Source organism: Platalea leucorodia (genome assembly GCF_965183815.1).
Source record: "Platalea leucorodia genome assembly, contig: HAP1_HAP1_SCAFFOLD_204, whole genome shotgun sequence".
Taxonomy (NCBI): domain Eukaryota; kingdom Metazoa; phylum Chordata; class Aves; order Pelecaniformes; family Threskiornithidae; genus Platalea; species Platalea leucorodia.
The window spans coordinates 135,743-146,180 of NW_028121355.1; the positions used below are offsets into that span (position 1 = coordinate 135,743).

Below are 10,438 nucleotides of genomic sequence, written 5' to 3' on the forward strand. Positions count from 1 at the left end.
GAGGAGGCGTGGGCAAAGTGCTCTCTCTTTCAGCCACGGGTGTTCCCTGGGCAGGCAATCAGGCATGTATCAGGCATGTACTGGAAACCTGTGCTTGATGATGATGCTGCACTGCCCCAGCCCCACTCACCCTCAGGACACTCCTGTGTCTTCATTGCAATGCTGAGCAGGGAGCCCTGAGAACTCAGATGGGAATACTGAGGTCCAGGTGCTGTGCTGCTGCAGGGAGGCAGCCCAAATGCATTCAGAAATTGAAGGTGAGGAGATAAAGATGTTCAGAAAATGATCATAGAATCATAGAATCATTAAGGTTGGAAAAGACCCTTAAGATCATCGAGTCCAACCGTTAACCTAGCACTGCCAAGTCCACCACTAAACGATGTCCTCAAGCACCACGTCACCCCTGTCCTTTTCCCCTCCTCCTCATGCAGCATCACTTTTCCTCATTTGGCTTAGACAGCTCAGGTACCTCGTCTCTGGAATTCAGTTTTCCCTGCCCTTCTCTCCCAAGTTCCCATCTGCTTGTACATCTCCTGTCTAACAGACCCTTTGCAGTGCCTTCAACTACTAAGCTGGTAACTCCTGGCCACTCTTGGTCAGTGGAAAGAGATGGACTGTCCAGGGACAGAATTGTCTCATCAGAAAGCAACTGTTTCAGGGAGTTGAGACCACTAATCCTGTTCAGGGTCCATTCTTCCCCAGAGTGAAGAAACAGTCTATGGCACAATGTGTTCCCTCAAAGGCTTTTTCACATGATGGGGCTTTTTTGTCTGGCCCATCTTTCTGTTGCTTGAAAGCAGGACTTGGCTAATGCCTATGCTGGGTACTACTGGGAAGAACTTCATGTGTCATAATCTAATGTGAGCAAATGAACATTCTCTTTTATTCCACAGAAAGAGGTGCCTCAATGCAGTAACTCATCTCTCTAATCAGAGGAGATTCTTCTAAGAAGAGCAGTTTGGGTCTCTTGAAGAACCTGTTCCTGCCCTTTCACTAGGAATGGAGCCCCTAAACCAAGGGGGAATTCAGTCAGATGAGGGAAAACCTCCATGTGGTCTCTGGCAATGACTTCTTCCCAATTCCTTTTTACAACAAACACAGAAGCGCATGCCCTTCCTCAGGTTCCCGTCCTGCCAAGTGGGGAAAAGAAGGTCCTACAGCACTTCATGGAGAAAGAGGAATGGGACAACCAGACATCACCAGTGGAGTTCCTCCTGCTGGGACTGAGTAACGTCCACAAGCTTCAGATCCCTCTCTTTCTCCTCTCTCTCATGATCTACATGGTGACTGTGTTTGTTAACATCCTCATTGTTGCGCTGGTGGTGGCAGATTGGCATCTTCACACTCCCAGGTACATCTTCCTGGGGAATTTCTCCAGTGTGGCAATCTGCTATACCTCCACTATCCTGCCCAGGCTGCTGGCCAGCTTCCTAACCAGGGACAGAACCATTTCTGCTCAAGGCTGCATGACCCAATTCTTTTTTTTTGCCTGTTGTGCAGGTACCGAGTGTTATCTGTTGGCCATCATGTCCTATGATCGGTACTTGGCCATATGCCACCCCCTGCTCTATGCCAGCCTCATGCAGCAGAAGCTCTGTTTCCAGCTGGCGGCTGGGTCTTGGCTAGCAGGATTACTAATGTCTACCGTAGTCACTGGGCTACTTTCCAACTTACACTTCTGTGGTCCCAATGCAATTGATCACTTCTTCTGTGATTTTGCCCCATTGCTGGAGCTCGCCTGCAGTGACACCACGGTGCTTAGACTGGTTACTTTCATCATCTGCTTTCTGGATGTGGTCTTCCCCTTTGTGTTCACCTTGGTATCCTATATCTGCATCATAGCTGCGATCCTGAGGATCCCAGCCACCACGGGGAGGCAGAAGGCCTTCTCCACCTGCTCCTCTCACCTCAGTGTGGTCACTGTTTTCTATGGTACCCTCATCGTTGTCTATATGATACCCAGAACAGCCTCACTGAGGCAGCTCAATACAGTGCTATCTTTTTTCTACACCATCCTCACACCCATGGCCAATCCACTCCTCTACAGCCTGCGGAACAGGCAAGTCAAGGGGGCTCTTGGAAATGCCCTCAGAAAGACTGTGGCCTGCATCGAGAGCTCCTACTAGTTGTGACCCACCAGGAATAAACAGGTTGCAGTTGTGTCAAGTGTGGACAACTCAGAAGTGCAGATTTTGTGTACCAGGTATATCTTTAGAAGTGCAGAATCTTGGGACTGTTTAGGGAATGAGAAGCGGGAAAAGAGAATTTGTGTCTTAAGGAAATACAGGTCTGGTGTTGAAGAGTGTAAAAAACTTCCCTGGCTTTCTTCTTGCTTTAAAGTAACCACAGTTGTGATCCTGCAAGTGGGAGCTGTTGAAATGCCACACCTGCCCAGGACTGGCAGAAAACTTTCTCTAAACATGCTGTTTTCTCTTCCGTTAGCCAGCCAAGCTGAGGGGTGGAGTTCCTGCGTGTCTGGGATTCCTCAGGACATCTTCATATTGACAGTGAGAAGGGGGGAGTTGAATCAAGCCCTTCCACTGGACATGTCTAAATCTGAGTAGATGAATCCCATCCTTCCTGTTCTCTGGGCTGTCTAGCAGAGGAGAACTGTGAAAGCTAGTCTGATAGGGCCAGCCCCTCTGAAAAAAAAAAAAAAAAAGTAGATCCTTCTTCAGAAGAAGGGTACCTGAGCTGGGTCTCAGCTTCTCAAATTTTTAACACAGAAATCATTACTTTCCATTTCTTTCCTTCTCCTAATCTGACCCCCCTCCAGCTCCCCTCCCCCAGTGTAATTACTTACTTGTTTCCCACTGGCTGACTTAGATATTGCAACCTGAGTCCTCCTGTTTTCTTCTTTCTTGCAAAAGAGAGTGAGGTCATGCTCATGGGGCATGACTGAGAACATCCACCCCCAGCAGCGGGCTTTCCCCATTTCCTAAGCTGAGGCATGCGCACAAGATGGGAATGTCTCCATCACCCCTGATTTGCGGAAGGGCCTTCAGCCCTGACATACTCCCACAATGCACTTATTCCTCCTCCACGCACAGACATAAATCCCTTCCCACTTCCAGGCTCAAATCATGGCTGCAAGAAGTTGATGCACTCCAGAAGAGGCCTTGAGCTTCTTGGATGTTCTTGGTGCTTACGGCAATGTTCCTGGCTCCCTCCAGATTTGATGGACTTCCTTTATATAACAAGACTTTATGACAAGCTTTTATGAAATGTTTGTTTTTCTGTCATTCCTGTGTGTTGAAAGAGTAGACACAATAAAGAAAGAAATATCCACCAAAACGGATGCTGAGTGAAGTGCCAGTAAGAACCAGGTGAGGCACCCTCCTGGCTGTGGCTTCCTGGCAAGAAGTCTGTCCTGAGAAGGGGATCCAGCCTCTGCCACTCTGGAGTGGGGAATCAGCAGTGTCCATGCCACCTGGCAGAGACTGTCTGTCCAAGCACAGTTACTGTCTTGTCAGCTTTGAGCGCGAGCTTGAAAATGCTTGGCTGCAGGGGTAGTGCCTGCGGGATTATCACCGCTCCAAAAGAGCAGTCCTTCCAGGTCTTTCTTGAGCAAAAATGGGAGAGTCATTGCTGAGGATGGGCTTTGGGGCCATGTGTGCAAAGCACAATAGATGAGCAGCCCATCCCCTTAACTCCACTCAACCACTCCAGAAGGTCACAGTGACTGTGCTCTGGTTTTGATTCCCCTAAACCCTCTCTGCTAGGCAGGGGCTCAGCAGGGAAAAATCTATGGCACTGGGCAACACAATTGCCCCAGCTGTACCACCCTGAGGACACTATCCCTGCGTGTGGTCAAACCATCAGCCTTTGGGTTAACAGCTGAGCACGCTCACCCACCCTGCCACAGGGACCCCAGCCAGGGCTGTCCCCGGGCACTGCTTTGCTGTCAGGACAGACATCAGTGCTGAAGGAATGGGAAGGTCCCTGAGCCCAACGCCCAGCCCCAGCCCCATGGAGATGGAAGCCTGATGTTCACCTCGCCTGCAGGGCTGCTGGGGAACAGAGGGGTGCAGGGGGAGGCCTGGTGCCTGGAGGAGGGGGTATAAGATTTCTGCCTCCATGTGCCCTCCACAGCATGCCCTGGGATGCCATCGGAGCCTGGGGGCACATCAGTCCAGGGAGGGCATTTCCCTCACCCTGTTGCACTGCTGCTGCTGCAGAGTTGAGGACAGATGTGGCACAGATGGCTGTTGCCCTGGGTGGCAGAGGAGGCTCAGGGGAAAGGATTTTCTCCTCTCCATTGACCCATCCCAGAGTGGGCCAGAGTGTGGGAGCAGCACCTGCAGCAAGAGCCTCCTTCTGCCCCATTGCCCTGCAGAGACCTTGAAGGGCAGCGCTCTGCAGTGCAGCCCTGTCCCAGGATCAGGCCCCAATTTCCCCCATCTCAGGAGGATTCAAGTGCTGTTTTCTGCAGAGGGTCCCTGGGCACCCACGGGAATACAGGGCTTGTCATAGGCACATCACGGGAGGAGAGTGCCTCTCCTGCTGGCAGGTGTCAAGGGGATGTAGCTCAGTGGCAGAGCACCTGCTTTGCATGTGGGAGGTCCTGGGTTCAATCCCCAGCATCTCCAGGGGTACTTTTGCCCTGACTCCCCAGCCTCAGGCAGGTGCGGGCTGGAGCTCGGGCACTGGTCCTCTCCAGGCCCTGTGGGCCTGCCCTGCCCACCCAGGGCTTGTCTGTGGGGTGAGGAGGGCTGTGGGAGGGCTGTGTGTGCTGCCTCTGCTGAGCCGCCTCTTGGAGGAGAAGCAAGCAGCTGTGCTGGACCTGAGCTCAGGTCACTGCCCTGCACCACAGACCCACCCCACCGCCCAGGGACAATGCTTGGCAGCAGAGTGTGGGGAGACCTCAGGGAGGGCAGAGGTGTGAGCAGCACACTAGGAATCATTTCTGGCTGTGCTGAGAGATGTGGTGTGAGGGTGCTGGTCCAGCCCAGGCACCCTTTAGGATCAGGGCCACACTGCCCTGGTGGCTTTCCAGGGATAAGGGTCTGACATTGTCCTGACTCCAGGTGGAGATCCCATACCGCATAGGGAAGCACTCCTCTGTGCCAGCAGGGAGGGCTTGCTGAGTTGGACGAGCCTGGGCAAGGCTGTGGGACTCCCAGCTTTGACATTTCTTATCCTGACCCTGTCTCCAAGTGCTTCTGCTTCCAGCATCATCACTGGCTTAAGCAGAGCCTCAGCTCAGGGCATGTGGAGCTCCTGAGGTCAGACACAGCCCACAGACACGGGGCTGGTGCCCACCTCTTGTTCCTGGAGTGTTTGGTGTCTCTGTTGATGTTGCGCTGGTGGGATCAGGGAGGCACAGGCCTGTCCACAGCCGTGCACAGGCAGGAAGGGCCAGATGGTGCCTTGGCTGCTCCCCCAGCTAAAGCACCTGCAACCAAACTGGAGTGTGAGACATGGCCTTTCACTGCAGGGTGCTCAGCCCCCGCAAACAGTGAGCCCAAACTAAGAGAAATAAGGCTGCCCTCCTGTGGGCTTTCCACAGCCATGCTCTGCCCAGCGTGGGGCAGCAGTGCTGAGAGTTGGGGGTCTCACTGTGACCCCCCTCAGGTAGGTCCTCAGGAGCTGCAGGAGCAAGCACAGATCTGGGGCCCAGTGACAATCCTGCTTTGCTGCAGAGAACAGACCCAGCCCACAGGGCCAGGCTGTTCAGGTCCCAAAATGCCAGGGCTGGAGCTTATCCCAGTGGGAGTTTTCCAGGGGATGGAGGCTGTGCTTGCAATGCCCATGTTATGTCACCCATCACCGTGGGAGTCTCGCCCTGGGAACACTGCTCTGCCATGGGGGCTGCCAGCAGGAAGGCTCCAGGGTATGGAGCAGAGGGATGTGTGAGCCTGGGCTTCCTCCAGATCCCCCCAGGGTCCCCCCAGGGGTGGAGGAGCTCCCAGCAGGGAATGGGGCAATGCGGAAGTGGGAGAGGATGTTGGTGACAGCCGCCTCCTGCCCTCTTCTCCTCTAGGGCCAGATCCTGCTGTTGGCAGCAGTACTGAGCTGCAGCAACTCCCCATAGGGAGCCAGCACACCTTCCAGCCTGCAGCAGAGCAACCTTTCAGGGAAGAGCTGGAGGGGTGTGCACACCCACCAGTGGGAGCAGGGAGGGCAGTCTAGGCTCCAGGTCCTGCCCAAGTGCCAAACTCTTCTCCCCTCCTGGCTTCTGTGCTTTTTCTGTCCATGGGTGCTGGGGCTGGTGAAAACCCCAGCCAAGGGAGAGGGACCCGGGCTCAGCTCCCAGCAGCACCTGTTTTAGGGGAGGGACACAAAATCTCCTCTGCCATGGAAACGTGCCCACATGAGCATCCTCCTGGATGGGTCCTTCTCCAACCCAGGGGCCAGGCCACGGCTTTTGGCTGCAGCACACATCTCATGGGGATCCTTTCTCCATCCCCCGGCCCTCCAACAGCGCTGAGGGAAAGGTGCCCCCATCCCCCCTGCTCCCATCCCTCCTGTACCTGCAGACAAGTACTGCCCCGACACAAATCCAAACTGACACCCCTGGCGAGGCAGCAGGAGGGCAGGGGTGGGGGCTGGAGGGGAGCAGGAGGAGGGGGTCCCAGGGCTGCCGTGGGGCCTTACAGCCCCTGCTCAGGAAGAAGGCAGCTCTGTGCCTGTGACAAGAGTGCTCAGGGTCTGCAAGGGCCCAAGGCAGCAGAAACAGCCCATGGAGACTGGGGTCCTGGCAGAGGGAATTCCAGCCCCGTGTGTCCCAGAAAGTGGCTCTGCACCCTGTGCTGGGGCAGTGTGGAGCACAGCTGCCTCCTAACCATTGTGGGAGGTAATCCACGGGCCATGATCCCCGCTGGGGCTGGCTGGGGTGTTCAGGGTACTGCGGCCACCTTAGGGCTCACTTCTGTGGGGCAACAACCCAGGGCTTACCCTGACATGGCAGCTCTGTCATGGCCTCTGCACTGTGGGGCCAGTGTGGCCCAGGCAGGGCCTGGGGGAAAGAGCAGCTGGAAACCCCAGGGTGAGGAAATGGGTGCTCCCACCGGGGTGCATCACGGCACCTATCAGAGAGCCATTTTGACTAGAAACTGCCTGTGGCCAGCAGGATGGAAATGGCTCTGTCAGCAGGATTATTCCCCAGGCACCAGGGGCTCTCACAGCCCCACAGCCTGACCCCGAGCCTGCTGTCCCTGAGACGCGCCCCTTCCCTACCACTGTGTCTTTGTTCTCTGCTCCCCTGATCAGCCTCAAGGAGATGACCCGACACCTGGGCAGGCAAGCAGCAGCTCTGGGTCAAAGCCCCCAGAGACTTTTAATAGGAACCAATATGGATGCACAGTGTAAAAATGGGAATAAAAATAGAGGAAACTCCCAGCCATTTCTGCTGCCCGTGGTAAAGGAAGACGGTTCCCTGGTGCTCACAGCTCTCCCAGCTGCGCAGGCCTCTCCTCCCTCCTGCCTGCACCCAGCTGCACAGCAGGGATGGGCTCTCCTGGCCTGGGGCTCAGGGACTGTTGGGCACCAAGCTCCGCTGTCACAGCCTTTGTGTCCTCACGGGGATGTGCCAGAGACGCCTCTTCAGCATCATCATAGCCCATGCTCCCCAGGGACAGGGACGAGGTGTCTCCTTCAGCTCCAAGGACCCCAGCATTCCTCTGGGAGCGCAGGCTGCTCCCTGCAAGCAGCAAGGCAGGACATTGCAGTTCGCCCCATGGGGTCTGTGCATCACCTTCCTCCCCACTCCTCCCCACATTCAGCTCCTTCTCCCACCCCCAGTCCCTCCAAGGAAAACTCCTGGGTCAGGTTCCCCCTTCCCAGGAGGTCTGGGTGTCCGTACGGTAGCAACTTGGGTGGCACCAGGGATGGTCCCCCAGGAACTGGCAGCACTATCTTTCCCTCTCACCTCCGAGTGCATCCCTGGGCCCCACTCCCTCCACTGGTGCCCTGGGCATTTCCCAAGCTCCCTGCCCAGGGGCAGCATCATCCCCAGGGTCAGAAACCTCCCTGGCATCATCATAGCCATCCCCTGGGTCATGTCCGGGCAGGACAAGAACATCTGAAAGGAGAGGGCAGCTGGTGACAGAGAGAAGATACATCCTGCAGAGCAGAGGACAGGAGGATGCACAGGGACACAGGGCTGACACACTGGTGGTGGCAGCACCACAGGAAGCCCCTATGTCTTCCCCATCTGTGATGGTGACACTCTGTGACACCTCTGTCCACCACGTGGCTGCAGGGAGATCAGCCCCTTCCTGCCTCCATTACCTGGTGCTCATCCCACACCATCCTCCTCCTCGCTGTCCCCAGGGGAGGGCTGCAGCTGGGTCAGGGACTCCTCTGAAGAGGAGCCTGGCGAGATGCACAGAGGGTGTTATGGAGCAAGCCCCACGGACCTGTCTCATGGTCAGCACTGCTGGGGAAGGGGGACCCACAGAGATGGGGCTGCATGGGGAGGAGGGCTGGGAATCACCCTGCTCCCCCAGGACAAACACCGTCTCAAAGGTGCTCCCAGAGCTGCCCAAGCGCAGCCCCTTCCCTCACTCCTCGGGTGTCACATGAGGTGCAGGGGCAGGAAGAGAGGGGCTGTCCAGCTGGGATGGGCAAAGCTGGTTGGGAGGAAGCTCCTCTCCTAGGCCCAGGACCTGGATGCTCTCCCCACAGACCACACGGCCCCAGCGCTGCAGGGACCATTGGCTGGGAGGCTTCAGGGGATCAGCCCTGTGTTGGGGCCAGGGGAAAGGGACCTGCAGATGGGCCTGCAGGGAAGACCCACACCCACCTGAGCGACCAAACGTGCTTCTCCCACACCGGGCTGTAACCAACCTCCTCATACACGGCCTCGGGGAAGAGCTCCTGAGCCCTCCTGGAGCCTGGGGACAGAGGCAGGGCTGGCACAGGGACAGGCAGAGGGGTGATGGGACCCCACTGTGCTCCCCCAAACCTGTTCCTTTGGCCAGCCCAGGACTGGTCCGACAGCACAGCCCCACTGTTCTGTCCAGGCACGGCTGCCGCATCCCCAGTGAGGGCAACATTGCTGTGGAGATTATCTGGGGCAGCGTCACCCTCGCATCATCCTTTCGGAGACAGCGCTCATGCCCCTCTGGCCCCTGGGTCATTCCCCCCTTGTCTGACCTTGGAGCAGCTCCCATGTTTCCTTGCCACCTGGAGATGCCCCTTATCTGCCCCATGGGCCTATAGCAGGGTATCTGCCCTGCTGGGGGATGGGTGAGGATGGGCAGGGCGGGGCAGAGGGACAGCCTGGGGACCTGACACGATGGAGATGGACTCTACTGCCCCATGCTCCTCCTGCCATCTCCCTTGCCCCAGCGCCCCCTCCAGCACTACCCAGAGCACTGCCAGCCTTGGCCATCTCCATTCTGCCATTTCTCTCCTTGCCCCATCACTAGCTCCCCCTGCCTCTGGGCTCTCTCCACCCCTTGCTGCTGGTGCCCCATGGCCAGGCAGTCAATGGGGTGGTGCATAGGACAGGTGGCAGCACACAGTCTCATCCCCCCAGCTCTGCCCGTGCCCCTCAGTGACACCCCGCAGCACCCCACAGCCCTTCCAGGAGGCATGGTCCCTGGGACTGCTATGGAAGGACACACCTCTGCGCCCAGCCCTGGCGCTTAGCGCTTGCCCAGCCAGGAGGGCCAGGAGCAGGCAGAGAAGGGCCCCCAGGATGATGCAGACGATGATGGGCACTGAGACTCTCCCGCTGCTGGTCAAATGACCTCGGGTAGGATCTGCATTGGCAAGAACATGGAAGGGGCAACACCAGGCCTGGGAGAGGTGGGGGCAGCACCAGTCCTGACTCCCATCACTCAAGGCAGCAAAGGGTGGAGGACCCCAGGGCTGAGTAATGGGGAAGCTTCCAGCCTGCTGAGGAAATTACAGACCTCCCCAACTCTCCCACCACCACCCCAGTGCCTCCTCCTGGGAGCTTCACACCCCAGCAAGGAGCCCCTTCCATCCAGCTGTGTGTTACTAGCCTTGTGCTGGGGATACCCAGCCTCGGGCGGGAGGACGTTACCTGCTCGGGGTGGGGATGCTGCTGTCCTGGCTGGAGCTGCAGAGGAGGAAAAGGAGAGCTGGGCTGAGAGGACGGGTGTGTGGGTACTGGGGAGCCTCCTTCCCAACACGCCCTGGGTGTGTCTGGAGATGTCCCTGACACATCCCACCCAAACTGCCCCTCCAGTAGTGCTAGAAAGGGAGGCCAGGACAGGGCCCACGGCCTCTGCTCTGGGCAGCAGGCAGGATGGCACAGGCAGCCCAGGGGACAGCCCTGGGGCTGCAGGGCCCCACAGGCAGTGGCCTGAGGACACCCAGCTCCACTGAGGCTGCTCCCCACCTGGCACCCGGCTCCTGCACTCTGCAGGAATGGTCTCGCTCTTGGGAGGTCAGGGGCCATGCCAGGACCAAGTGGGTGAACGGCCTTCTCTAGCTCCCTGCCAACACCTGAACATGAGGTCAC

The 10,438-nt window shown here is 57.3% G+C and overlaps 1 protein-coding gene across 1 annotated transcript; it reads left to right on the forward strand.

The window, feature by feature from the left end:
• Window positions 1–1,166: 1,166 nt before the first annotated feature.
• On the forward strand, window positions 1,167–2,126 carry LOC309603813 (olfactory receptor 8A1-like; the record flags this gene model as incomplete). The annotated part of the gene is made up of 1 exon (XM_082338718.1): window positions 1,167–2,126. The coding sequence occupies one exon, from the start codon at window positions 1,167–1,169 to the stop codon at window positions 2,124–2,126; it is 960 nt and encodes a 319-aa protein (XP_082194844.1).
• Between the last annotated feature and the right edge of the window lie 8,312 nt (window positions 2,127–10,438).